This window comes from Chanodichthys erythropterus, chromosome 12 (assembly GCF_024489055.1).
Source record: "Chanodichthys erythropterus isolate Z2021 chromosome 12, ASM2448905v1, whole genome shotgun sequence".
NCBI classification, from domain to species: domain Eukaryota; kingdom Metazoa; phylum Chordata; class Actinopteri; order Cypriniformes; family Xenocyprididae; genus Chanodichthys; species Chanodichthys erythropterus.
The window spans coordinates 37,300,159-37,327,854 of record NC_090232.1 but is presented as its reverse complement, the minus strand read 5'-3'; the positions used below and the strand labels follow the sequence as shown (position 1 = coordinate 37,327,854).

The window sequence follows — 27,696 nt, the reverse complement described above, 5'->3', positions numbered from 1 at the left end:
AGGCTGTATCAATAAAAAGGGTTTTGTAGCATTTTATCAATATTTCTTGCTGAGGTCAGCTGAGTGCAGCAAAAATACCGCAACTCAACTTATAGCTAGGCATCTGCTGTTACCTTGTGTTGCTGAAGTTCGCGTATGGTGTCCTGAGCCTTTTCCAGACTCTCACTGGCTGTATAACACTGCTGCCGAACCACAGCCAGTTCACGCTTAATAACGTAGTTCTCCTCTGCCTCCTGGGCTCGTGTCACCTGACCCTGAGAGAAGAGAAATGGAGTAAATCTCTTTTTGGGAGATGTCTCTTTACTTAAGGTTAAGAGGAGATAAGTATGGCATTCCAGTCAAGGTAATGAGAGGGGCTACATGCAATGATACCTCAGTGTCATAAAACCAAAGAAATCTGATCAATTCAAGAATCAAAAGAATCCCATTGAATTTTAGAATTGGATGAATAACATGAGAAAATATGAAAAATGCCACCGGACCTAATACGGAACCCTGATGCACACCTATGCTTCCACATCCCACATGCAAGGCTACACTGCCGGGATAGAGTGTCAGGGTTAACCTTCACTTGGAGCACCTCTGGGACATTATTCCAGCCATACAGACAAATGTGCTGTCAAGGCAGTGATGGGAAACACAGAAAAACAAATAACCATTTTTCATGCAGCAGGCCCATTCTCAGATTAGTGTGGAGGAGGCAGTGCAGAGGCAGGAAAGAGTGGATTATAGAAGAAATTGTGGAAGGTTGAAGAGAAGAAGCATGTGATTGAGCCATGAGAAGAGGAAAGGAAGGAGAGATTAGTGAGCAGCTGGCTTGACAGTACTGTACCTGAATCAACCTGTCTGCTAATGCAGCGCTCTCCTACAACACCACAAGAGAAGAAGAGGAAAAAAGGAAAGAAAGCATACAGAGGGAGGGAAGAAAAGGTTGAAAACAGGGACAGAAAGAACAGGGAAAAGGAAAGAAACAGAGGATAAGATCAAATTGAGTATTATAGACACACATGAAGAGAAGAAAGGGAAAGGTTTGTAAAAGTTAAGTAGGAAAAAACAAGTGGAGTAAGTTTATAAAAAGTATAAAAAGTGAGTATAACAGAATGAGTTTGTTTGTGGTGAAAATTGTGGGGAAGTAATTTCAACAGAGGAAGGCAGAGACAAATAAGACAGATAAGACTTCAAAAAATGTACCATCAAGAAGAAGGCAAAACAGCTGAGCCTCAGTAAAGACCGACATGCTCTAAAAGTTTACATGATTCACATAATAAAGATATCTACACCGTTTACTCAAACACAAACTAAACAGGGCTATTTTAGGTTTATGCACATCATTTAGAAGATAGAAACCATCTCACTTTCTCCAGTGTCTCAATCCTCTGCTTCAGTAGTCTATTTTCTGTACGTAGTCTCTGTTAAAATGAAAGGGAATTTTTTTTTTAAATGTTTTTTTTTTTTTTTTTAAATGCAAATGATTAAACAGAATAAAATTGAATAAAAATATCGAATAAAAAATTTAATTCACAGAAAACATTTTGATTTTTAGTTAACAATAACAACACTGAAGTTAACACATGCTATTAATTAAATATGCATAAAAATGTTAACTTAATTATCAGTTTAATGTTATAATTATTTCATCGTGTTCACTACGTGCAAGCATTCATGTTCACACACATACAACTCCCAGTGGAGCACTTATTTATAAGTAAATGACACTCTTTATGGATAATTTATTATAATTCAAACCCAGATGGGGCATTTCACAAAAGTAAAGTCAGAAATCTTTGTATAATTGAAATTTAATTCTTAAAGACGTTCAAATAAAATATCATTAGGTAAAACTTGTGCATACAAATGCAATCTACATGTTATTGAAAAAGTTGCACCAAATCCAGGTTTGCAAACCTTAATCTCAATCTGTTCTTCCATCTCTTTGTTCTTAATGGTGGTGTATTCCTTTTCTAATCTGTGAATGAAAAGCATTATTGAGAAGAATCTAGAAAAAAAATCTTTGTCTTTTTTATCATAATAATATTTATTTATCGTAAATATCATATAATGATAAACAAATCACTCACTTTTTCATTCTCTTGGGATTGTATTTGACCTGATAGGCCCGTAGGATAAGTTTATCCGGGCAGCTATCAAACTGATGTGGAATCACCTTCTGAAAGTGCTGTGGTGAGAATATTTAACAAACATCAGTTACGTTGTTCCATGAATAACATATCAATGTTCATGACAGATATGATTTTCTCCTAACCTGTGACATTCCTTCCATATCTAACTGTATGAGGTCTGTCTGGTTGTACTGCAATATTGCTATTCCAACTCGGAATATGATCTCCAAACCCTGAAAAAAACAGCACACAGTATTCATATAATCACAGACTAACAACTACAACAAATATCCACATTCTAATATATTCGTGTATTGTTTCTAATAAGTTTTTACAACCCCTTAGATGCATTCACACAAATTCTTCACACATTTTGCTTGTCTTTCACTGACTTTACTCTTGCCATATTATTGACTTTAACACTCAAACAAAACTTTGCATTTTAGAGATAGTATACTAAAGCGTTTTTTTGGGCATGTTTAGTCTGATTAAGACACAATGCAACCCTACAACAACAACCATTTTTCCTTTTGAGAAGGTCCCCAGAACTAAGTTTTTTCAGATTTTGCTAACTTCCAGGAACATTGTGTTCATAAAGCACACAGCCAAGTCAGTAACACGCATGGACACACACAAAGGGTCTTGTGTCCATACCTCATACATAAAGATGTCAAAGATACGTGTAGCTATTGGCAAGGGCAGGAAGGTGAGGAAGAGAGTGAGGAACCAGGACGAGGCGTACATAGATGTATGGAAACTCTGAGAACGGAAATGAACATTCAGCTCTGGCAACTGCTCCTGAATCACAGAGATGAAAACATGGAAGAGATACAAATGTCTGGTGAAAAACATTAGATAAATGTACTTCTGAGAAGAAACAATTGAATTGATTCTTAGTCATGACTCTGTTTATGTACAATAAATCTGTTGCCTCCTTGTGGACAAACATGGCATTACTCCAGACATCTTGGCATGCAGTATACTATAATAAGAGAGATCTGAAATCGCTTCGTTGGAAAAATTGAAACAATAAATGAGATTTAAATCACATTAGCCTCTTAAGCCAATCATAAATTGGCCCATATGTTGGTGACAATCAAGACATTTATAATCTTAGAGTTACCAAGGAAAGCTGAAAAATGAATCACAGTTTCCACAAAAATATGAATAAGCAGCACAACTGTTTCAGCACTGATAATATCAACATAGTAAAATGATTTCTAAAGGGTCGTGAGACACTGAAGACTGGTGCAACTGAAAACACAGGAATAAATTACATTTTTTAAAATATAAAACACTTATTTTAAATTGCAATAATATTTCACAGTATTACTGTATTTACTTTACTTTTAATTAAATAAATGCAGCCCAGGTGCGCATAAATAACTTCTTTGAAAAACATTTAAACCCCTATGTTTTGAACAGTAGTGTACCTGTTGCAGAAGTCCTGTGACCCCTCTTATACAACAGTGCGTTTTGTAGTAGATTCCAAACATTATCAGATTATCAGACAAGCAGTCTGATACATCTTTTTCCTATAATGCTCCCACAATATTATATGCATATCTATATTAGCCTGGATTCTGGAAAGTATTCTTCCTTACCTGTAGCAAGTGTTCAAACTGGTAGATGCACAGACCCAGCTCAGCCATGCTGGGTTTAAACAATTCTCGAAGCCTGTACTCCTGCATTAGTCTGACAAACACACAAAAAGCCTCCTCCTCCGGCATCTACAAACACACAGTGGATTTGGTTTATGCAAAGTTTGGCTCACAGACATTTATTTACATTATTTTAATTCATTATGATAAGCAAAACACAGAAGCAAACCTGCATAAGTAGCAATCCTACGATGAAGGCACTGCCCTGACAATAACCAACTTCACGATCCACCAGAGAATATGCCTGCGAGATGAAAAACATACACCCTATGATTTTCTTCATTCCATATACATCAAAATCTTTATGAAAATCTTATCTTAACAAACATGAATGTGAAGCTATACAAAATCTGTTTGTGGCTCTGTCATTTTTGAAGCTTAACATTCCCTGGTGTGGTCACCACTGATTTTTATTGTATTGAAAAGAACAGCGTCGACATTCTGATTAGTTTCTTTTTTATCTACAGAAGAAAGTCATTCAGGTTTGGTATGACATGAGGTGAGTAATTGATGATAACTTTTTGGGTGAACTACCCTTTAAACTGCAGTCCATAAGTTTTGTCTCTTTGTCGCCATCTCTGTTTGAAACCTGCAATTGCAGTTATTTGCAGAATTATCATCTTTATATGGGTTGCGTATCGGCACGTCTCCTCAGCGCGGATGAATATAATGTTTGCTGTCAGTCACATTGGTGTGGATACTGTGCTTCGGAAACAAAATAAGAATTTTAAAATGTCTGAACAAGTAAGTTACATGTCTGGCACTTTTGTTTTGACCAACTGAGGAAAAAAGGCATTACAAATCAATCGTGCTACCAATGGTGATTAAATCTACTGATCGCTTAGCTCATTTCACATCAAACCATGCAAATTATTATAATTGTTATAATTAGTTCTCAAATTGTTAATGTTAACAACATCAGCATTTCGTGACTATGTGTATTTAGTGGGTATTAGCGTTACCTGTAGATTTCAATTTCTGTATGATAAGTTTAATTATTCCGGCTGCTGTGAGAAAAGGCTATAAATGATCTGTCACTTGCAGCATCCTCACATGATACAGCCTACTAGCTGGGACTCGTTCTTTATGTAAACAGATGTGACGTAATGACGCAAAGACAAGCGGCGTCATGCTCGAATTTCCCGCTGAAACCTACCAGTACCACTTGAATTAGAAAACATTATTACAAGCTTTTACCGTTGTGAATCGGGCTGAGGTAATGAGATAGTTTTGAACATTGGCTGGTTATGTACTTGCTCAAAAATTTATTTTGGAAAATTTTAACCAAAAAAAGTTACGGACTGCAGCTTTATTTTTTTTTTTTGTAATCAGTGTGAAAATTACTTCTTGTTCATTTTAAAATTTGTTCAATAAACCACCTCTTGCTTTTTCATTTGCTCTACCTTGTCTCCACTTCATCTGATCTGCGCTCGCTTTCTTTCATCACCCATTTCCGTCTTTCTCACCTTCATAACATTAAACAGAACTTCCTGTCCCAAACTGTCCTGGCCTTTGAAGAAGTCGTGTTCGGGATATGTGCGGGCAATATCTCTGCGTATGAGTTTTTCACAGGGCGAGGACATCTTTAGGAGTTCGGAGTACTGATTCTTCACTGGCATGTCAGTGGCATTACATAACAACTGCCAAACGATTGCTCGGAAATGATGAGGAATGCCTTTCCTTATAAGCTCCTGCAGAGAGAGAGAGAGAGAGAGAGAGAGAGGGGTTGAGGCAAAAAAAAGTGATGAATGTAGAAGTCTCAGATTCTTTGGTTTTGACACTAGCGTCTATGATGTGGATCACGTTCTGAATGAAAGAAGGACCAATCAATCACCTTCAGAAGTTTGTCCTTCTTTCGCCTCCATTCATCCCATTCGTTGACAATGCGTCCCCACAGGATCCAAGTGTCTTCCTCCAGATGGGACAGATTAGAGGACGCAGATGAGCTCGACACCAGAGAGGAGCCACTATTCCTCCGAGATCCACTCATTGAGCGCATGGATTTGGAATCCGCTTCTAGTAACCTGAATGCAATTCAATACAATGTGATTAAGGTATACAAATGGTAGTGTAGCCTAGGGCTTAAAATATTTGGGTTCAAATTCTTTTAAGGGGGTTGAATCTACACTACCATTCAAAAGTTTGGGGTCAGTAAAATATATATATTTAAATATATTAAAGGTGCCCTAGAACTTTTTTTTAAAAGATGTAATATAAGTCTAAGGTGTCCCCTGAATGTGTCTGTGAAGTTTCAGCTCAAAATTTATTAATTTTTTATCTACCTATTTTGGGGCATAATTAGAAATGAGCCGATTCAGGGTGTGTGGCCCTTTAAATCTGGTGCTCCATGCCCCAAGAGCTCGCGCTTGCCTTAAACAACATAAAAAAAGTTCAAACAGCTAATATAACCCTCAAAATGGATCTTTACAAAGTGTTCGTCATGCAGCATGTCTAATCGCGTAAGTACAGTGTTTATTTGGATGTTTACATTTGATTCTGAATGAATTTGAGGCTGTGCTCCGTGGCTAACGGCTAATGCTACACTGTTGGAGAGATTTATAAAGAATGAAGTTGTGTTTATGAATTATACAGACTGCAAGTGTTTAAAAATGAAAATAGCGACGGCTCTTGTCTCTGTGAATACAGTAATAAACGATGGTAACTTTAACCACATTTAACAGTACATTAGCAACATGCTAACGAAACATTTAGAAAGACAATTCACAAATATCACTAAAAATATCATGTTATCATGAATCATGTCAGTTATTATTGCTCCATCTGCCATTTTTCGCTGTTGTCCTTGCTTGCTTACCTAGTCTGATGTTTCAGCTGTGCACAGATCCAGACGTTAATACTGGCTGCCCTTGTCTAATGCCTTTCATAATGTTGGGAACATGGGCTGGCATATGCAAATATTGGGGGCGTACATATTAATGATCCTGACTGTTACGTAACAGTCGGTGTTATGTTGAGATTCGCCTGTTCTTCTGAGGTCTTTTAAACAAATGAGATTTATATAAGAAGGAGGAAACAATGGAGTTTGAGACTCACTGTATGTCTTTTCCATGTACTGAACTCTTGTTATTTAACTATGCCGAGGAAAATTCAATTTTTGAATCTAGGGCACCTTTAAGATTTTTAATCAGGAAAGACACATTCAATTGATCAAAGATGCAGACTTTTACATTGTTACAAAAATTCAACAAAAATAAATGTTTCTTGAGCACCAAATCAGCATAATTAGAATGATTTCTGAAGTATCATGTGACACTGAAGACTGGAGTGATGAAAATTCAGCTTTGCATCACAGGAATAAATTACATTTTACAGTGCTCAGTGTAAATGAGTACACCCCCTTTGAAAAGTAAATTTTTTTTAGTAACATCTCAATGAACACAAAAACAATTTCCAAAATGTTGACAAGACTAAGTTTTATATAACATCTGTTTAACTTATAACATGAAAGTAAGGTTAATAATACAACTTGGAGAACAAAATTTTCAGTTTTACTCAAATTAGGGTGATGCAAAAATGAGTACACCCCACAACAAAAACTACTACATCTAGTACTTTGTATGGCCTCCATGACAGCAACAAGTCTTCTAGGTATGGAATGAACAAGTTGGCAACATTTTTCAACATCTACCTTTTTCCATTCTTCAAGAATGACCTCTTTTAGAGACTGGATGGAGAGTGATGCTCAACTTGTCTCTTCAGAATTCCCCATAGGTGTTCGACTGGATTCAGATCAGGAGACATATTTGGCCAGTGAATCACTTTCACCCTGTTCTTCTTCAGAAATGCGTTTAGGATCATTGTCATGTTGGAAAAGTGCACGATGACCAAGGGCACGGAGTGATGGTAGCATCTTCTCTTTCAGTATAGAGCAGTACATCTGTGAATTCATGATGCCATCAATGAAATGCAGCTCCTCGACACCAGCAGCACTCATGCAGCCCCACATAAGGACACTGCCACTACCATGTTTCACTGCAGGCACCATGCATTTTTCTTTGTATTCTTCACCTTTGTGACGCCATACAGTTTTGAAGCCATCAGTTCCAAAAACATTTATCTTGGTCTCATCACTCCAGTGTATAATGTCCTAGTAGTCTTCATCTTTGTCAGCATGGGCCCTGGCAAACTCTAGGCAGGCTTTTTTGTGCCTGGGCTTTAGGAGAGGCTTCTTTTGTGGACAGCACCCATGCATGTATTCCTCTGCAGTGTACGCTGTATTGTGTCACGGGAAATAGTCACCACAGTTTGGCTTTCTACTTCTTTAGATAACTGCAGTGAACTTACATGCCGGTTTTCTTCAACCCTTCTCATCAAAAGACGCTCCTGTCAAGGCGTTATCTTCCGTGGACGTCTCTGTGAGATGTTTGCAGTTCCATCTTTTTAAAATTTCTGTACCACTTTTGCTACAGTATTCTGACTGATAAGTAAAGCTTTGCTGATCTTCTTGTCGCCTTCACCTCTCTGGTGTAAAGTAATTATTTTCTTTCTCAGGTCTTTTCTCTTCCATGTGGTGCCATTGCTGACAGCATGAAATGGGAAGGTGTTTTAACACCCTTTCATAGTCAACTGTCTGCTGGACACCTGTGTAATGAATAATTAGACTCACCTGTGGTTGAATTCTTGTTAATTTAGACATTTGTAGCCTAAAATTTAGCTTTGCTCCAGAGACTTTCAGTGTGGTGTACTTATTTTTGCATTACCCTAATTTGAGTAAAACTTTTGTTCTCCAAGTTATATTATTAACCTTACTTTGATGTTATATGTTAAACAAATGTGTACACATTTACACTGAGCATTGTATATAAAATAAATATATTCAAATAGAATTAAAATTAAATATTAAAACAGAAAAGAGTTATATTTTACTATATTCTTGATCAAATAAATGCAGCCTTGGTGAGCATAAGATTAAATTAAAAAAATCTTACCAACCAAAACTTTTTAACAGCAGTTTACATCTTTTACATGAACTATCACCATTGTGTCCTTTCATTTACCATAGTTGCATGAAGAGAACTGTCCCATTAATAGGTTTACTATATGCCATTTTTGAATAAAGACTTGTCAAAATGACAAATTAGTAATTACTGCATTAATACTGTATATTGAGAAAAATCCGTGAAAAGTCACTTTCACAATGCTAGCACGTTGCTTTACGGTTCCTAAGCTGTTTTGATTGGTGGCTAGGATGTTCTGAGAGGTTGCTAGGTGGCTTCTTACTGAATCTGACCCAATGATAAATCTGACCCAACCTCTCTATTACCCCTTTTCTACCAGAAAGCTTTGTGTTCTGGAGCCAGAGCCTGTTCGAACTGGCCGTGTGTTACCTCGGACTTGAGAAACGAACGGCGATGTAACGCTGCTACGTGTTGTTTACCTGACTATAACCAAATGAAAAAAAAATAATACTAAAATGTATTTGAAATACATTTATTTTGTGCTAAGTATACTACAAATACATTTACATATTTATGTGCTAAATAAAAATACCCTGCAAATGTACTTTTGGTATACTAAACTGGTATACTTAAAGTCTGCTAAACTGGAACAACAAATTTTGTACTTAATGCACTTTAATTGTGCATAAGTAGTGCTGAAGTCCAACTAAAGATATACTTAAAAGGTAGAATTTCAAAAACACTGTTTGGAATTTAGTTGGGCAGACACCAACAACAAACGTCTAACCAATCAGCATTAGGAGGCATGTGGCGGTCGACATCCACTCACATTGCGTGTGTAACAGTGGCCAGGTAGTGAGAGTTTTGCGGTTAAATCACTGCACACTGACAACTGCTAGAGAACGTGGTGTTTAGCGTCATTATTAGTGCACTCGCATGCCAGCAGCGATCGGGCCAGGGTTCGAGACTGACTCAGAGCAGGGTGGTTAGGGTTGGAGTGTGAGTTTTGGAGGTGGAGCAATGAAGAAAAGAAGAGAGGGTTGGGTTTGTTTGGGTTGATTTCAAATATCAACAATGTCCAACAGCATTGTTCAAAATTTACTTACCGCACCTTTAAGTATATTTGATTGTGCTAAAGTGGAACTAACATCTTGCATTTAAAGACTGATATTATACAAAGATCATAAAAGCCTTATTAATAGTGATTTTAAAACACTTTTTAGGTATAATATTAAGAAATGTGCATTGCGAAATAAAGAAATACTCCAAATAAAGTTTAATTATAATTTTATATCAGTAAGTCACTCACTCTCTCACACACTGGGTCTCTTTAGTCTAGGGCGCACAGTTTCACATATTTAGATATAAAGAGCAATGTAGTGCAACTTTATTACATTGCTTAATGAGACCGCAAAAGCCCTTCTCCCCACGGCAAATTTGTGTAAAAAAAAGTCTGATCACTTCTAAAGTATGTCAAATGACATGACTAACTGTGGGAGACACAAAGTTTGGTCAAATTCCAACTCCAGGTATGAGTAATAGTAAGTGATGGTTGCCTTGACACACACCACTAAACACAATACAAATGCGTATTCATACATGACCGTTGACTTCGCTGCCCCTTAAATTCGAAAGAAGTCATTCAGCCAGACAACATCTTGTAAATATCACTAATAGCGATGCTTTACGAAATCAAGGAATCCTGGCGATCTGCTAATGGAACAGCAACAGAGACCGGAAGTAAAGTGTTCACTGCTGTAGCCAAAGAATGCAAAAAACACTAAGCAACAATAAAGAGGACAGCATAACAGGTCATTTAATCATTTGACAAAGTAAAAAAAATACATATAACATATTACAATATTGCTGTTCCATCCGCAGCTGTTGCTTAAAGTCTCTACTAATTTCTACGACTGCTGCTGCTGCTGCTGCCCTCTTAAATGGCCCATTAAAGTTCTACATTCAGTATGGTAAATGTTGCTATTGCCTTTGCTAGGCAACCACCACAACTGATTAATAGCAAAAGGTTTTAACATATCAGCTGCTACAGGAAGAGAAGCCTACAAGTTTCACACTATGCTACTCACAGGTCAAATGTTAAACCACACATGTAGCTTTCCGTCTCGAGTACGCACAGCTTTACCTTTGTGGAGGCTCTGGTACCTTCAGAGTGATGTCTTTCAAGTATGTGTAGATGCACACATATAGTATGTTGCAATTTGAATCGCTTGACATTGCTCTGTGCAATTACCTCTGTGTGTACCTCATGTTGTTTCTATACATGTTACTCTTTCTTCCACTGAACACAAAATCAAATTTTTTTAAAGAATACTCTGGGGACTCCTTTAAAAAGTGAATGAAAATGTACCAAAGATGCATCACAGAAGTCCTTAAGACTTGTGTATCATATTCTTTTGAAGTCATACAATGTTTTGTGAGAATGTTGAGAGAAAAAGTAAAAAATTAAGTTTTTATTTCTTCACCTCCAGTGAGCTGTTAACTGCTGAGACCTGATCTTTGAGTAAATTGAACTTGAGAATTAAGTAAGTCTGAATTGTTATTCAATCATTCAGATTAACTGTGAATTGGATGCAAAATTTCACTGAATCAGATTCATAAGAAGAAATCAGACATAAAGACATCTAGAGTGATTTTCAGGGAATAACAACCTAATGTCACAATAAAATGGAGTCTAGCGACAGATCTTTTCTTTGGTATTGTGATGTGAAATGTGTGAAACTGATTATCAAAAAAAGAGAAAAAAATGTAGGTCTGGGACTTGATTCTAGCTGTCGGTTAGGGGCGGGTTTAAGCAGATTAAAAGATTAGAGAAATTTGGCATACATCACCAGATGAGTTATTTCACTGGAAGATTGAGTTATTTTGATTAAAAATTACATGGTCAAAAAGTTTAAAATTTCAAATATGCATGGATGAATTGTTATGCCAACTTTAAATAGGTAACACTTTAGTTTAGGGTCCAATTCTCACTATTAACTAACTGCGTATTAGTATGCATATTACTAGTATATTGGCTGTTTATTAGTTCTTAATAAAGCACATATTAATGCCTTATTCCGCAAGGCCATATTATACATCCCGTAAAGGGATAGTTCACACAAAAAATGAAAATTATCCCATGATTTACTCACCCTCAAGCCATCCTAGGTAATCCTAGGTCTTCTTTCAGACAAACACAATTGGAGATATATTTTAATATTTCCTTGCTCCTCCAAGCTTTATAATGGTTGTGAATGGAGGGGCCACATTTTGAAGCAAAAATGAAATGCAACCATCCATAATAAAAGTAATCCATACGGCTCCAGGGGGTTAATAAAGGCCTTTTAAAGGGAAGCGATGCATTTTTGTAAGAAAAATATCCATATTTAAAGGTTCCGTAGAACGACTTTTTAGAAGATGTAATATAAGTCTAAGGTGTCCCCTGAATGTGTCTGTGAAGTTTCAGCTCAAAATACCCCATAGATTTTTTTTTATTAATCTTTTTAACTGCCTATTTTTGGGCATCATTAAATTAAATATGAGCCGATTTAGGCTGCGGACCCTTTAAATGCTCGTGCTCCCTGCCCACGGAGCTCACGCTTGCCTTTAACAGCATAAACAAAGTTCACACAGCTAATGTAACCCTCAAAATGGATCTTTACAAAGTGTTCGTCATGCAGCATGTCTAATCAGTATTTATTTGGATGTTTACATTTGATTCTGAATGAGTTTGAGGCTGTGCTCTGTGGCTAACGGCTAATGCTACACTGTTGGAAAGATTTATAAAGAATGAAGTTGTGTTTATGAATTATACAGACTGCAAGTGTTTAAAAAATGAAAATAATGACAGTCTTGTCTCTCTGAATACAGTAAGAAATGATGTTAACTTTAACCGCATTTAACAGTACATTAGCAACATGCTAACGAAACATTTAGAAAGACAATTTACAAATATCACTAAAAATATCATGTAATCATGGATCATGTCAGTTATTATTGCTCCATCTGCCATTTTTCGCTATTGTCCTTGCTTGCTTACCTACTCTGATGATTCAGCTGTGCACATCCAGACGTCCTGCCCTTGTCTAATGCTTGAACATGGGCTGGCATATGCAAATATTGGGGGCGTACATATTAATGATCCTGACTGTTACGTAACAGTCGGTGTTATGTTGAGATTCGTCTGTTCTTCAGAGGTCTTTTAAACAAATGAAACAAATTCAATTTTTAATTCTAGGACACCTTTAAAACTTTATAAATTCAAATAACTAGCTTCCGGAAGACGACCGTATGCATGCAGCGCAAGTCGACTTGCGCCAAATGAGTAGCCCCCTGATGCAATGTATGACGCAGGATGTAGGAGTACTGTAAGCTTAGACGCCTCTCGCGGTTCAAAAAAATAGGGCTGTGCAACAAACTCAAGTTCCTTTTCTCTTATATCAAAACCTTCCGACATTTCTCTTTAAAATTTCTCGCTTTAGACTTCTAATTCATGACCGGTGTTTTGTTTTACTCTATCCTCTGTACTTCCACGTTTGTCATTGCGTCATGCATCAGGTCAGAGGTTACTCTTCCCCCGAATTATGTTCGTCTGAAAGAAGATAGTCATATACACCTAGGATGGCTTGAGGGTGAATAAATCATGGGATAATTGTCATTTTTGTGTGAACTATCCCTTTATACCTACCCTATAACTAAACTTGACAACTACCTTACTAACTACTAATAAACAGTAATTAGGTGTTTATTGAGGCAAAAAGTTGCAATTAATAGTTAGTTAATTGTGAGAAGTGGACCCTAAATCAAAGCGTGACCAAATTTTGATTTGTTCCTCAAAGTTATCGCATGGCTTCGGGAGACTAATTTAGCATGTTGTATGAACTATTTTAAAGATGCATTTTTGTCATTTTGCCGCTGCATAGCCTGGTCTTCATTCAAAGCAACATGTTTGCGAGTACGTTGCTCTTGTTCTACCTGTTCTGTTCCTCCAGTTTAGCCAGAAGCTCGAGCTCATCTGGGCTGAGGTTCTCCGAGTCAGCCGGGGAGGCTGCCGGGGCAGAGAGCGCAGCATCATGGGAACTGGAATCCGGACTGAGCACTGGGCTGCCAACAAAAGGAGGGTCAGTTTCCAGCCCGGGAGGCGAGTTGAGATCCTCCAGTTGAACAGAACCTGCCATCCCTCCCTCTCTCTCTGGGCTGCTGCTAGGGCTTGACATTGCGGAGGAGCCCGGGACAAGCAGTGATGTGGGGATGTGGAAGGATGCTGCAGGGGTCTCACAGGATTGGCGCTGTGGACGTAGACAGGCCTCCTTGAAGACGTGTATATCAGGCCTGGGTTAATCTGTGGAAACAAAAGAAGTAAGATTATTCATTGAAGGGGTGCATAATTAATTGAAAAAAATTATTGAGATTTCGATTATGGCAGCCATGATTTACTAATTAATCACTCAGTGATTATGATGAGAGGGCTCAAGTATTGTCTACAGGGCTCCAGACTGCTACTAAATGGTCGCATTTTGTGACCTTTTTTCCTGGTGCCACAACCAATTTGCTGCAGTTTCCATTGCATATGAAAAGCATTAACAAACAAACACACCAAAAGCAGAATGAAACAGTGCTACTTGTTTGAACCGCACCACACAGACCTTTTATTAGCTCGGCCCAAAAGACAACTCAGCTTAGAGCAAATACGTTTACTCACGGACCAATCTCATTCATGCGACCATCCAGTGGGAAGCATTCGAAATTGTTGCAGAGTTCTCTGATGCAAGCTAGGGATGTGCATGAGTACTCGAGTATTCGGATGTGATAGCGACGAATGATCATGAAAATGATGATCGCTATGACTTTCAAAAATGTATTTCTTTTTTTTCCCTGATTGGGTTATTGCGGCATTGTGGGTAGTACCTGAGCTCTGATTGGTTAGCGTTAAGACAGCATGCCGTCCAGACTAGGGAAATAAAGTGAAACTATGGATTTGAAAGTGCACAGTGATGCCTGAAATCGCTTTGATCATGCAAATACAGTGCAAGATGTGCATTACTGATCTAGCGGTGTTATTTTTTCTAGTCATATTTTCTTATTTTGATTTTCATGTCCTGTTTTAACTGTTTTAATTAATATATTTTTATTATCGCCATGACAGACTTGCCCCGCTCCCTCGTGTAGCCGTTTTTGAGACCTATCAGTACTCAAAATGAAAAACTGACAAAAATACCAATCCCTAATTCAAACCACAAATGTCTAGATGACTTAAACTAGTTTAAAGCAAGAGACTGACAATCACAACATCAATGATGTGGAAAACAGGAGAAACACTGTGCCACACAATCCAGCCAGAAGGCTTTTCAGTCCACAAATCACCAATGTTTACTGTAGTAACCTTAACACTAACTATGGTATTGCAGCAGAAATGTAGGATATTCGTAGAAATTTTTATTATATTATTAAATGGACACATGTATTAAATGTATTAAAAGGAGTCATTATTACAGTCGTTTTTGTTATCAAGCTATGGAAGTTTTTGTGCATTTGTATTCATATTACATGTGTTTGGGCGACTGTTTTTCATAAATACCACAGAAACCATATGGTTATTTTTTACCATGGTAGTTGTAATGTTACATTTATGTTGTGTATCTAGGACATCTGATTAATCCCACAAAGGATGTCATATAGAAGGGGCTACAGTTTACTGGTGTTCATTCACTCTTCAGCTTGACCACATGCAGCTATTCCTTTTAGATCAGTGGTTCTCAAATGCCGTGGGAACCACATTTTCCAATGGTCATTAAGCCGTGACCCAACTTTTTATTAATTTAATTCATAATTCCTAACAAATTATAACAATTATAATAAATTTGCTGTTGGCACAAAAATACCATTCCATTCCACCGTACCATTCTACTTTACTTAATATACACATAAATTGAAAGAATATGACTAATACTGATGTATAAACAGTATAAGGAAGGCTATTAAATAGCAGTCCCAAACTAGTTTTTGTTGATACAATAAAGTTAGTAAGTTGGTAAGAGCCACAACACTCATTTCACAATATACCAAATAACTAAGTGAAACTAAAGTGGTATTTGGGGTTACAGAACCAACAGTTACCATGGTAAAAACACAATACTAACATGAACTGTTAATGAATCATATGAAAACTGCTCCTGATGAATAGCATGAACATCATATACTTGCATGCAAATCCTTCCCAGCTAACACAATTTACTGGTACTTTTTGGTAATTTCATGACTTACTAACTATGACGTTGCATGCACGTAATTTCTTTTGTTCTTTATATGTACTGAAGTGATATACAGCGTGCACCTATGCATAACGTCTGGCAGGACAATAAAGTTTGTTCTTCTGAGGTGAGACTATTTATTGCGAAAATAACCTTTGACTGACATATAGCCTGACAAGATCTCATCTGCCCGCAGATACTGAATCTGAGGACAACATTAATCGCCATGACAGACACATCCAGCTCAGTTGAGTACTTGTTTTTGAGATCTATCAGTACTCAAAATGAAAAACTGACAAAATTGCCAATCCCTAATTCAAACCACAAATGACTAGGTGACTTAAACTAGTTTGAAGCCAGAGGCTGACAATCACAACAGCAATGAAAACGGGAGAAACATTGTGCCACAACAATCCAGCCAGAAGGATTTTCAATCCACAAATCACCTTAGTAACCTTAACAGTAACCATGGTATTGCAGCAGAAATGTTGGATATTCATAGAGAATTTTACTATATTATTAATGTACACATGTGTTAAATGAACATGTATCATGATCTACAAATGTATAATGACAGGGCTCAAGACTGCGACTAAATGGTCACGTGACACTGGGAGATCCAGTGAGAAAGCATTTAAACTTGCCACAAAATGAATAACATCACTGCGAGATCTAGTGGGAAGCATTCAAATTCAGCACAGAATTCTCTGCTTTAAAACACAGATATAATATCAAATAGTGCTGATGTGGAAACCAGGAGAAACATTGTGCCGCGAACAAGTTAAGGCTCCTCAGTCCACAAATCACCATAGATTTAATGTAGTAATGCTTCGTGAAAATATGGTATTGTGGCAGAATTACTCGAATGCTCTTACATTATTCATTTCAGGGTTCATGCTAACTTTTGAGTGAAATTCAAGCATTTTTCAAGGACTTTTTATACTGCTTCACACTTTTCCAGCACTTAAAAGCTCTAAATATTATCCCATTTTAATGTTATTTTTAATGTGATGATTTGTAAAACTAAAAGTTTAAAGATGAAGGAAAACTTACACTTCTTGGCAAACAAAACTTAAAAAAAAGAGAGAGAGAGACATGGAATTACCACTAGATGGCAGCAGATGAGCACTCCCTAATATATGGAAAAGTATGAAATCTCATGAAAAACAAAAACTTCTTCAAATTTTGACCGTATTACACAGAAAGCAAGTAAAGAGCGCTCCTTTTATAATCACTGAAGCTGTCAGTCAGTTCAGTATGGTACATTTAGAGTACAGTAGGATATTTACATTTTCCCTATAGAAATGTTTTTGCACTCTTAATAAGTCAATTTGATCTGCATCTCAATTCAAGCTCAGTGCGTTACGGTCAAATTTCCAATGAATAAACATGTAATATTAGTAACTGCACTTAATAATGTAAAGCAATAGTAATATGATTAAATTACATTTGATTAAAAAAAAACCCAGCACCACAAAATCAGGTGCTGGCGCCAACTTTTGTAGCATCACTGCTCTCAAATGTTAGTCTGAAGCCCTGAATAATATGCAAGACCACTCAGTCAGTCAAGTTTAGTTATTTAATTTTACTCTATAAAAATTGGGTTACCATTTTTAAAGATGTTACTGTTTTTGTTAATGAACATAAATTTACGCATACTACTATCAACTCAAGCTAATGTCAAATGTGCATTTCCCAGAGACAAAATGTGCAATATTATTAATATTTTAAAAAGTTGTTACATGACACCTATTTTGGTGATATCTGTCAGGTAGTAGGGACTGTAGTACAGTGTATGTGATGTTTTGTACAGCATTACAACAAGCTATATGTTTGTCCTACAACAAACCACACACAAACATGGCAGCTAATCCACAGTCAAAGGTTTGTGTATATGTGTGTGTGTGAAAGAGAATGAGTGAGAGAGAGAATGTTGCATTATATACAGAGTGTTTGTGGTTTGTAAAAAATAGTAATGGATGGATGATACAGACTTAAATTACACTCATGTGCTTATAAATACATTACCAAAGACAGATAAATGCACTATATTCTCTCATGGGAACAATGAAATTTGGAGCTTTGTAAACTCGTTTTGGGCTTGGAACAGAAACAAGCCCTATTCCTCTAGCCTCACATAGTCAGACATCTATTAAACAGTAACAGGTCTGGTGTACACTTCAGCTTATTCTGGACAAGAACCACCCACTAGACAGGAAGAGACCGTCTGACCAACTTAACAGCTCATTATGTTTTTATGTGCCGTTTAGGGGCGGAGTTATCGGAAAAACATCATACCGGAATATACTGATATGTAAAAACTAAATAATGCTGTGAAAGTCTGCATGGAATGGCTATAGAGAAACCACTGGAAAATAGCAGAAAATGTTTATATACTGTTGATATATATGATAATATTGTCATTACAATTTAAAATAACTATTTTTTATTTGATTGTTTTAAAAATTAATTTATTCTTGTGATGTCAAAGCTGAATTTTCAACAGCCATTACTCCAGTCTTCAGTGTCACATGATCCTTCCGCATTCATTCTATTATGCTGATTTGTTGTTCAAGAAATATTTTTAAATATTATCAATGTTAAACTCTTTTAAAATGACGCCTTCCAAACATTTAAATAATTATTTCATGCTCAACAGTGCTCATATCAAACCAATACCTTGTAAACACAACTTTGTTTCTGAGCGGACTGAAAAAAAACCCCTGTGTCCTTGAAGTCAGCCAATCAAATTAGAGCATGCCAGACTGAGACAGTACTTACCAGTTTTGTGTGTAATATGCATCGTCAAAGCAGTCTGTGGGTTGGTTGACACTACTATTCCAGGATGATACTTAGAAAACCCACATAATGATAAAAAAATGCTTCGAATGCACTGTAAGACACTTTGGATAAAAGTCCCTGCCAATTCAACCCTCTACGGACACAATGAAGCTCGAGCTGTCATTTGCTAGTGAATTTTTTTATTTTACTTTTATTTTATTTTTTTACATGGAATACAAGAACAACGCAAATGAATAAATTCTATATAAATATACATTTTAAACATAATTAAAGACAAATAAACAGTCTAATAAACAAATCAAACTCCAAGCTATAACACAAATAAGCACAAAAAACAAAGATACCAATAAAATGTGCTTTTCAGGTTTTTCAGATAGATCTAACTCTAGTTAGATACAGATTAGGTAGATTACATACTGAAATTGAATAAAGTAATAATGAATAATAGTAATAAAACGTAAAATAACACTAAATAGTCTTCACTGTATAAATTAAATACAAATCAATCCTTAATTTTGTGTGAAACGGTCTGTTCAAGCGCAAAAAGACATGAAAGAGAGCTCAATTCAGTATTCGAGCGCTGTCATACGCGGCTTTCTGGGTGAGCTCTTCGAATGTGTGCGCACACAAAACTTCTCACACAGCGCACAAGTACCTAATTGAGCTCTCTTTCACATCTTCTTGCGCTTGAATGTTTAACTTAGAAAGCACTGGCCTGATTTCGACAGTGACCGTTCGGTAAACTCTTGGCCAGTCCTTATTGTCAAGCCCTGCACTTAGATCTACCGTGTCGATTCTCTTTATGTGGCATAAAGCCTCTCTCTTTTTTCATGTTGAGTGTGTGTGTGTGTGTGTGTGAGAAAAAAGCAACAGAGGGCGCTCTCAGCCAAGTGACGGTGCATAAAGCTTAGCGGGCAATGAAATTATACCTGCACTAAACTATTTTTTGCTTCTAACTCGGTCAAAAACGAGTGAAATCGTACAATTTATTAGTCACTGGCTCATTTCACCTAGCGTGAAATTTGGATGCATATGCAAGTGATTTACTTGGTTTCCAATTGCATAAATGTAAATGCCCAAAACATGCCACAGGCATTTTCCTCTATATGCAAACATAAAACACGCAGCTCATTCTAAAACAAGGAAGAATGCAATAGAAAGTAGAAAGATAATCCACAGCTAAAAATAAAATCCAAGATGAAACCTTTTTAGACAAACTAAACACACACTGTGGACAATGGCAGTATTCACATCAGAGGAGCAGCCCAATCAAAAGAACCATTAACAAGCGCATGAATCCAATCCCCCCAGACCAAGAAAACACACAAACACACTCTCATCTCCGGCCAGTCGACGCAGTGCAGTCACGACCAAACACGACAGCAATGTCCTGAACCTAGCAGTAATATCAAGGCAGTAGGAATGGAGAGACGGTCAAAAAATTATGATTTTAAAATGACCTTAAACAACATTAATAAATGCAACTAAGAATAATAAAGCAAGAGTTTATTGTTATCATCAGCATCTCTTCCTCCTTCCATTTTAAAGCTCTTGGATGAAAAATATAACACATTTTGACAATTTTTTAATAGCATTTTCTTTTGGTGCCACTTGTGGTGCAGAAATTTCACCTTTCACCTTTAAATTTTAGCAGCTGGTTCCTAAAGAGAAAATTACAGCATATGTAGCACAACCACACTGCAGATCAAGAGCAAGCCACAGCAACATCTCAACATCTATGTTCTCAGATATTAAAGAAAGGTGTCAAAACAGTATTAAAATATGACTGATTCACCGTCACCGAAACACTGTCTCCAGTTCAGCCTTAGACCCTTCAAAATGCATGTGAACCAAACAAATTCACACTTAGAAAGTTGAAAAAAAAAGACTGGAAACAATGAGAGAGATGCAAAGGCCTTGTCGCCTTGGTAATGGCATAGAAATAACATGTCTCTGTGTGTGTGTGTGTCTTAGTCACTGAATACAATAACACCACTGTGTGTTTGTTGCATCTGTCTCTTTCTTCTCCTGATGAGCATCATAAGTGTGGTTATTGTAGCTCTTAGCGAAATGTGACAATCGCACACACACACACACACACACACACACACACACACACACACACACACACACACACACACACACACCCTCCCCCACACACGTTTAAACTTGAAACCTCCAAACCTCAATCTCTCCATCTGTACAATCACCTATATTGTCCATCAGCAACCTTTTTTGCTATTCCAGTGGCTGGTGAACTGAAATAGATACATTATTCTTTACATACCATTCAAAGGTTCATGGGAAGATTTAAAAAAAAAAAAAAAAAAAAATCAAGGATGCATTAAATTGATAAAAGTAGCTATAAGGATCCTATTTCAGTTCTATTTCAATAACTTTCTATTCATCAAAGAACCTTGAAAAAAATATATTGTGGTTTTCAGAAAAATATTAAGCAGAATACCTGTTTTCATCATTGACAATAATAATAAATGATTATTGAGCACCAATTCAGCATATAAGAATGATTTTTGATTATTTGGAATATTTCACAATATTCACAACATTTGAGATATGATGCACTAGAAGGAAATGCTATAAATAAACAAGGGAAAGACTTTATTTCAGTGTCAGTGTGGACAACAAAAGGTCATTGCTGAAGCAGAAATACATGATTTGCCATCCATTATTAAACTGTTATGGAAATGTGTCTGATAATGAGATAGTTGAGCAGGTCATGTGATCTCAACATGGTAGCCAACATGAGAAATAAATATGTAGTCTCACATGTGAGCTGTAATTTTAAACATACATGTCAAAAGTGCTACATTTCTAAAAGTGTAAAATTCTGTATAAAGTGAAAGATTCTGTGATCTTTATGAAGTTAAGATGATCACAACAGTAACAAGCACACACACCCCTAAACACACAAAGTTGTAAACAAAGACATCGCAGTACAAAACGTGTCTCGCCTTAAAGGTGTGGTGGACTAACTGTATGACTCAAACATCACACAATAGCTTTAGCTTTATTATGGAGCTCCTCTGTCCTGTGTGACATTCCACGATCACTGAGCTCAGAGACGCACAAGAACACACCCTCTCCACCATATAACTGCCCTTCACAAAGACATCTAATGACTCACTCACAGACTACATGACATTACTGAAGGGCTGACACAGTCATTTAGGGTGGACAATCAAGTATCATGCATATGATCATCAATATGATCAGTTAATCTAGGCATAAATTGATTGATCACTGCAATAATAAGCAGAAGAACTGCATTACATGTATGATCTCTTGTTGCACAAATCTTTCATTGCATTAAGTGGTTTACGCAATCAAGGAGGGACGATACTGCATAAACACAATGGCTTACCAGGTAAGATCATGAGGGATAACTTGCCTATCAGTCCTCAAAATGAGAAAACACATGCAGCTGAACTTTAATGCCAAGTAGAGATAAACAATAATATTAAGATAAGCAAGATACGCTTTGTCCATCAAACAAAATGACGTAATGTAAATTACTGCAATTGCAGTTTATTATCATACAATAAGCAGAAAGCACAAGCTTTTTATTAGGTTATGTTGAAACATTAAATATAATGGTAAAAGACGGGAAAACTGAGGGAATTGATTTTTATTTCCAGAATAACGTGTCATGTTTTGCTTGCGCCACAAAGTACAATAAAGTAAAGTTTTAAAGCAGGGGTGTCCAAACTCAGTCTTGCAGAGTTTAACTCCAACTTGTCTCAAAACACCTGTCTGGAAGCTTTTTAGTACCCCTAGTCAGACCTTGATTATCTGGTTCAGGTGTGTGTAATTGGGGTTAGAGCTAAACTCTGCAGGACAGTGGCCCTCTAGGAGCAGGATTAGACACATCTGTTTTAAAGGGATAGTTCAACCAAAAATAAAAATTCTATCATAATTTACTCACCCTCAGGTAGTTCCAAACCTGTATGAATTTCTTTGTTCTGCTGAACACAAAAGAAAATATTTGGAAGAATGTCAGTAATCAAACAGATCTCGCCCCCCAATTAATACCATTGTAGGGAAAATAAATACTATGGTAGTCAATTGTATTCTTCCAAATATATTCTTTTGTGTTCAGCAGAAGAAAGAAATTCATACACGTTTGGAACTACTTGAGGGTGAGTAAATGATGACAGAATTTTCATTTTGGTCAGACACTTGTTTGGTGGGATCTCTCAGGGTTCATTAGGGTTAGTTCAACTAAAAATTAAATTTCTGTCATTAAGTACTCCCCCTCATGTCGTCCCAAACCCGTAAGACCTTTGTTTGTCTTCACAAATTAAGATATTTTTGATGAAATCCGATGATGATATATTGGCCGGCTCTGGTCACGTGATCAACACGAAGTACGCGTGTGATGCTGATGCAGGAGCCGGCCAATACTGAGCCGGCGTTCGAATGTAAACACTGAAGCTCTGCAAGGAAAACAGCGTAGCGGTATGACAGGGAACAGACGAATTTATAGAATAAAATTGTTATTTTTGCTTTGTTTTTGCGTACAAAATGTTGATGTCTTTAATACCTTTCTGGGCCTCAAAAGGTGTAATGATGTTGCTGCCTATGTGTGGATCAGAAGATACCCTCGGATTTCATCAAAAATATCTTCATTTGTGTTCCGAAGACAAATGAAGGTCTTATGGGTTTGGGACGACAAAAATACTTATTGACAGAAATGTAATCATATCTTATGATTTGGATCATATCTTAATAATATCTTTATTTGTGTTTATTTATTTGTGGGGCCCGTCAGCTGTTTTGTTAAAAATCATTCAGGTTTGGAACAACTGGAGGGTATGTAAATGATGACAGAAATTTCATTTCTCACAGTGCATCCTGTGCAATGAAGCCCACAAATGCCCTTGTAATTTGCTTCAACCTTTTTGAAATGTATAGAAGAATATTTTATGGAAGATTCAAGGGTTTTTGAGTGTGTGTGGAATTGACCCATCGCAGGAGTTTGATTGACAGCCGATCTAACCAATCATAACGCTGAATCCGCCATTTTGTCCGACAAAGCAGTAAGGAGTTAGAAGATTAACCTAGAACTTAAAAAATTGTGTGAATTTACGTCTTTCTGAGTTTTAAACAGCATTCCTTTTTTAAACAGAAAAAAGTCATTTTAATTTATGTTTATTTGATGCTATGAATGAACTAGTAGGAAGAGATGATTGGTTCATGAGCCGCTTGAGCTGAGGCGCTACAGCAGTCTGTCACAACACATTAAAGGTGCCCTTGATTCAAAAATTGAATTTACCTCGGCATAGTTGAATAACAAGAGTTCAGTACATGGAAATGACATACAGTGAGTCTCAAACACCATTGTTTCCTCTTTCTTATATAAATCTCATTTGTTTAAAAGACCTCAGAAGAACAGGCGAATCTCAACATAACACCGACTGTTACGTAACAGTCGGGATCATTAATATGTATGCCCCCAGTATTTGCATATGCCAGCCCATGTTCAAGGCATTAGACAAGGGCAGCCAGTATAAACGTCTGGATGTGCACAGCTGAATCATCAGACTAGGTAAGCAAGCAAGGACAATAGCAAAAAATAGCAGATGGAGCAATAATAACTGACATGATTCATGATAACATGATATTTTTAGTGATATTTGTAAATTGTCTTTCTAAATGTTTCGTTATGTTGCTAATGTACTGTTAAATGTGGTTAAAGTTACCATCGTTTCTTACTGTATTCACTAGGGCTGGGTATCGTTCAAATATTTTCGATACCGAGACGATACCGATACCTTGACTTCGATACCGATACCTAAACGATACCTTTTTCGGTACCAATTTAAAAAAATCTGTTTAAACAAGATTACATAACCTCAAAAAAATCTTTGGTTTTATATTTTATCTTTGTTGACTTTTTATCAGACTCAAAGACTCATCTCCTGAGCCACTGCGTGGAACAAAAAAAGCACAAATTAACAAAATTTACCCAACACAATAAATCAGTGCAAATAGTTTTAATAAAGTTTAGTTTTCAATGCAAAAAATTAAGTATGTGAGGCTCTTTTTAAATCACTCAGCAATTGTTCTTCAAAAAATGTATTATTATTAACAAGATCAAAGCGGAAGTAAGAGTGACGCAAGTTCGTTTCGTCTTACCGTGAAATAAGAGTTCTGTGTCTTCATTAAAATCAACACATTAATGATTCATCTCTCATCCACCCGCAATTAATTTGAATGTTATTTTTTTATTACTTGGCCCGACCCGCAAATTATCCGCAGTATCAGGAGGACGCGGATACCTCTTTTTCAGCAGAATTGTTCGCGTTCTGGAGCCAGAGGCAGAGCCTGTGCTCGTGCAGGTGAACGAGCCTGTCACGAACCGGTCGCGTGTTTCCATAGACTTGAGGGACGAACGCTGATGTAAAGCTGCTGTGTGTTGTACCTGTCCATAACTAGTCTAAAAAACATTGCGCGTTCCGCTGTTTCTGCAGGCAGTGCTACACTTTTGTTTTCTGTTAACAGTATCTGTAGTGAACCGGCTGCTCACATAAACAGCCGTTTCTCACCCGTCCATTCGGAGATAAACTGAAAACGAAACCGTTGATTCACTCGCCCTCTCACACATAGGGTCTCTCTCGCGCGTATAGTTTTATATATTTAGATATAAATAACAATGTAGCGCAACGTTACTTGCTCCTCAACGAGACAGCGAAAGCATTTCTCCGCGCCTCTCCTCGATCGGCTCCATTCTGAGGTACCGAAATTTGGTACCGAATGACAAGACACTTTTCGATACTCGGTAGTATCGAGGCAGTTCGATCGGTACCTAAAAAGTATCGAGTTCGGTACCCAGCCCTAGTATTCACGGAGACAAGAGCCGTCGCTATTTTCATTTTTAAACACTTGCAGTCTGTATAATGCATAAACACAACTTCATTCTTTATAAATCTCTCCAACAGTGTAGCATTAGCCGTTAGCCACTGATGACAGCCTCAAATTCATTCAGAATCAAATGTAAACATCCAAATAAACACTGTACTTACGCGATTAGACATGCTGCATGACGAACACTTTGTAAAGATCCATTTTGAGGGTTATATTAGCTGTTTGAACTTTTTTTATGTTGTTTAAGGCAAGCGCAAGCTCTTGGGGCGTGGAGCAGCAGATTTAAAGGGCCACACACCCTGAATCGGCTCATTTCTAATTATGCCCCAAAATAGGCAGTTAAAAAAATGAATAAAAAAAAAATCTATGGGGTATTTTGAACTGAAACTTCACAGACACATTCAGGGGAAACCTTAGACTTATATTACATCTTTTAAAAAAAAAGTTCTAGTGCACCTTTAAAGAGCCACAAAACATTTTATATTGTTTGAATTTATTAAAAAAATTACACAATTTGGAAGCTGGGACTTTGTTTAATATCATAAGTAACCTGCTCTGTCTTGTCTGTCGACGTGTTGTCAGTGTCCTCTTTGCTCAGCTATGTATTTTTCACTCTGTGTTGCGTGACAGCGTCATGGCTTGTCGGACAAAAAAAACAGTAACTAAGGGGGGGGGGGGTCTTTGCGAAAGGTCAATTGGAGGAAAGCAGAATACGGCCGTTTTTGAGTTTAAAAACGAAACTCAGAATAGATTCTGAAATTCTCAAAATTGATTCAGAATCATTGGAAAGAATTGCGATGCTTCAGAGATTAGTTTTTTCTCCCACCCCAATGTTAAATAATCATGATTACAAAAGTGACTAAAACGGCTGCGATTATGATTTTTGACATAACCAATCAGCCCTACAGGGTTTGTGCTGAAGAAGTTTTGTTAAAAGAAACATTAAATCAGGCAAAATAAAATCTACCGTAACAATGATGACAATCACAGTCATAACAACAACAAAAACTTTTATTTTCTTTGACACAGAAAATAAAATGAGGTTAATAAACAATTTAGATGTCAGAAAAAGAATAAGACATCTGCTGTGAACTAAGAGCAGCTGCAGTGAATTCAAATTAGTATGACTAAGTAAAACCCAACAAACAGCAGCGGAGTGGAGACTCAGATGGAAACAGGAAAACGCAAGTACAGGCCCGTTATGATCGTCATGGTCAATGAGCCACAGCTGCTCTGAAGCAAAGTCATCATCTCTCTTTCAGACACACACAAAAAAAAATTCAAAACACATGCAGGGTTAGCCCAGCCTTCACATTTGTGTGCTGTTTGAAATTATGACGTGATGAAGTTAGCCAGCAGCTGCAAACCAAAGGAAAAGTGTGACTGTGCCAGAACACTTAAACAGAGATACAGAAAGGAAAAGAGAGATACGGCGAGTAAAAGAGGTTGCAGAGGGCGGATAATGCCTTTCTCTCTGGCTCTCTAAGACATGTGTACTACATAACGGCTTGTTTGTCCTGATGAAATCACAACTGTAACCATATCAGTTTACAATCCACAGTTCACATGACCAATCAAGCACTCACATAAATCATGACGTCATTTCAAAGAAACACAGACTGAAGTGCAGCCATTAGAACAAAAATGTGTTTATTTATATTAGTACAAAGTGAGAGATCCAGAGAGGTTTAAGTTACATGGAAAAATCTGTTAACATTACCTAAAAAGCACAGGACTACGTTGAAGTATGCGATTTGAATTCTGCAGTATTTGCTCATGGGCACTAAATTCTGGACATTTGTGCGCCAATCATCCAAACTGTAAATGCTACAGAACGAAGTACTCTGGAGCAACTCAAGGCAACAGCATCATGACAATGCTGACTGCATCAAAATAAGAATGCCAGTAGACTGGGAAAAATATAAATATATAAATATGGGTAATGTATATATTACTTGCCAAAAATCTATTCAATCAGAATGCACAGTTTTCAGTGGCCTGCCGATAGAAAAAGATGCTTTTCCTTGTGGAATGGTGCAACAATGACAAAGAGGACTAG

The 27,696-nt window shown here is 37.0% G+C and overlaps 1 protein-coding gene across 2 annotated transcripts in view; it reads right to left on the bottom strand.

Annotated features, from left to right (window-relative positions):
- evi5l (ecotropic viral integration site 5 like) overlaps positions 1–27,696 on the bottom strand; it is a 61,043-nt gene that overhangs the window by 28,034 nt on the left and 5,313 nt on the right. The window contains exons 2-13 of one of the 2 annotated variants that reach the window (XM_067403221.1): positions 13,675–14,041; positions 5,616–5,805; positions 5,248–5,472; positions 3,951–4,025; positions 3,725–3,850; positions 2,775–2,918; positions 2,264–2,353; positions 2,079–2,176; positions 1,906–1,966; positions 1,356–1,409; positions 833–865; positions 114–254 (exon numbers count right to left, since the gene is read on the bottom strand). In XM_067403221.1, the coding sequence (XP_067259322.1) occupies positions 114–254; positions 833–865; positions 1,356–1,409; positions 1,906–1,966; positions 2,079–2,176; positions 2,264–2,353; positions 2,775–2,918; positions 3,725–3,850; positions 3,951–4,025; positions 5,248–5,472; positions 5,616–5,805; positions 13,675–13,916 (1,479 nt within the window). In that variant the 5' untranslated portion in view covers positions 13,917–14,041. The remainder of the gene's footprint in view (positions 1–113; positions 255–832; positions 866–1,355; positions 1,410–1,905; positions 1,967–2,078; positions 2,177–2,263; positions 2,354–2,774; positions 2,919–3,724; positions 3,851–3,950; positions 4,026–5,247; positions 5,473–5,615; positions 5,806–13,674; positions 14,042–27,696) is intronic. The other variant, XM_067403220.1, reaches the window with a different exon arrangement.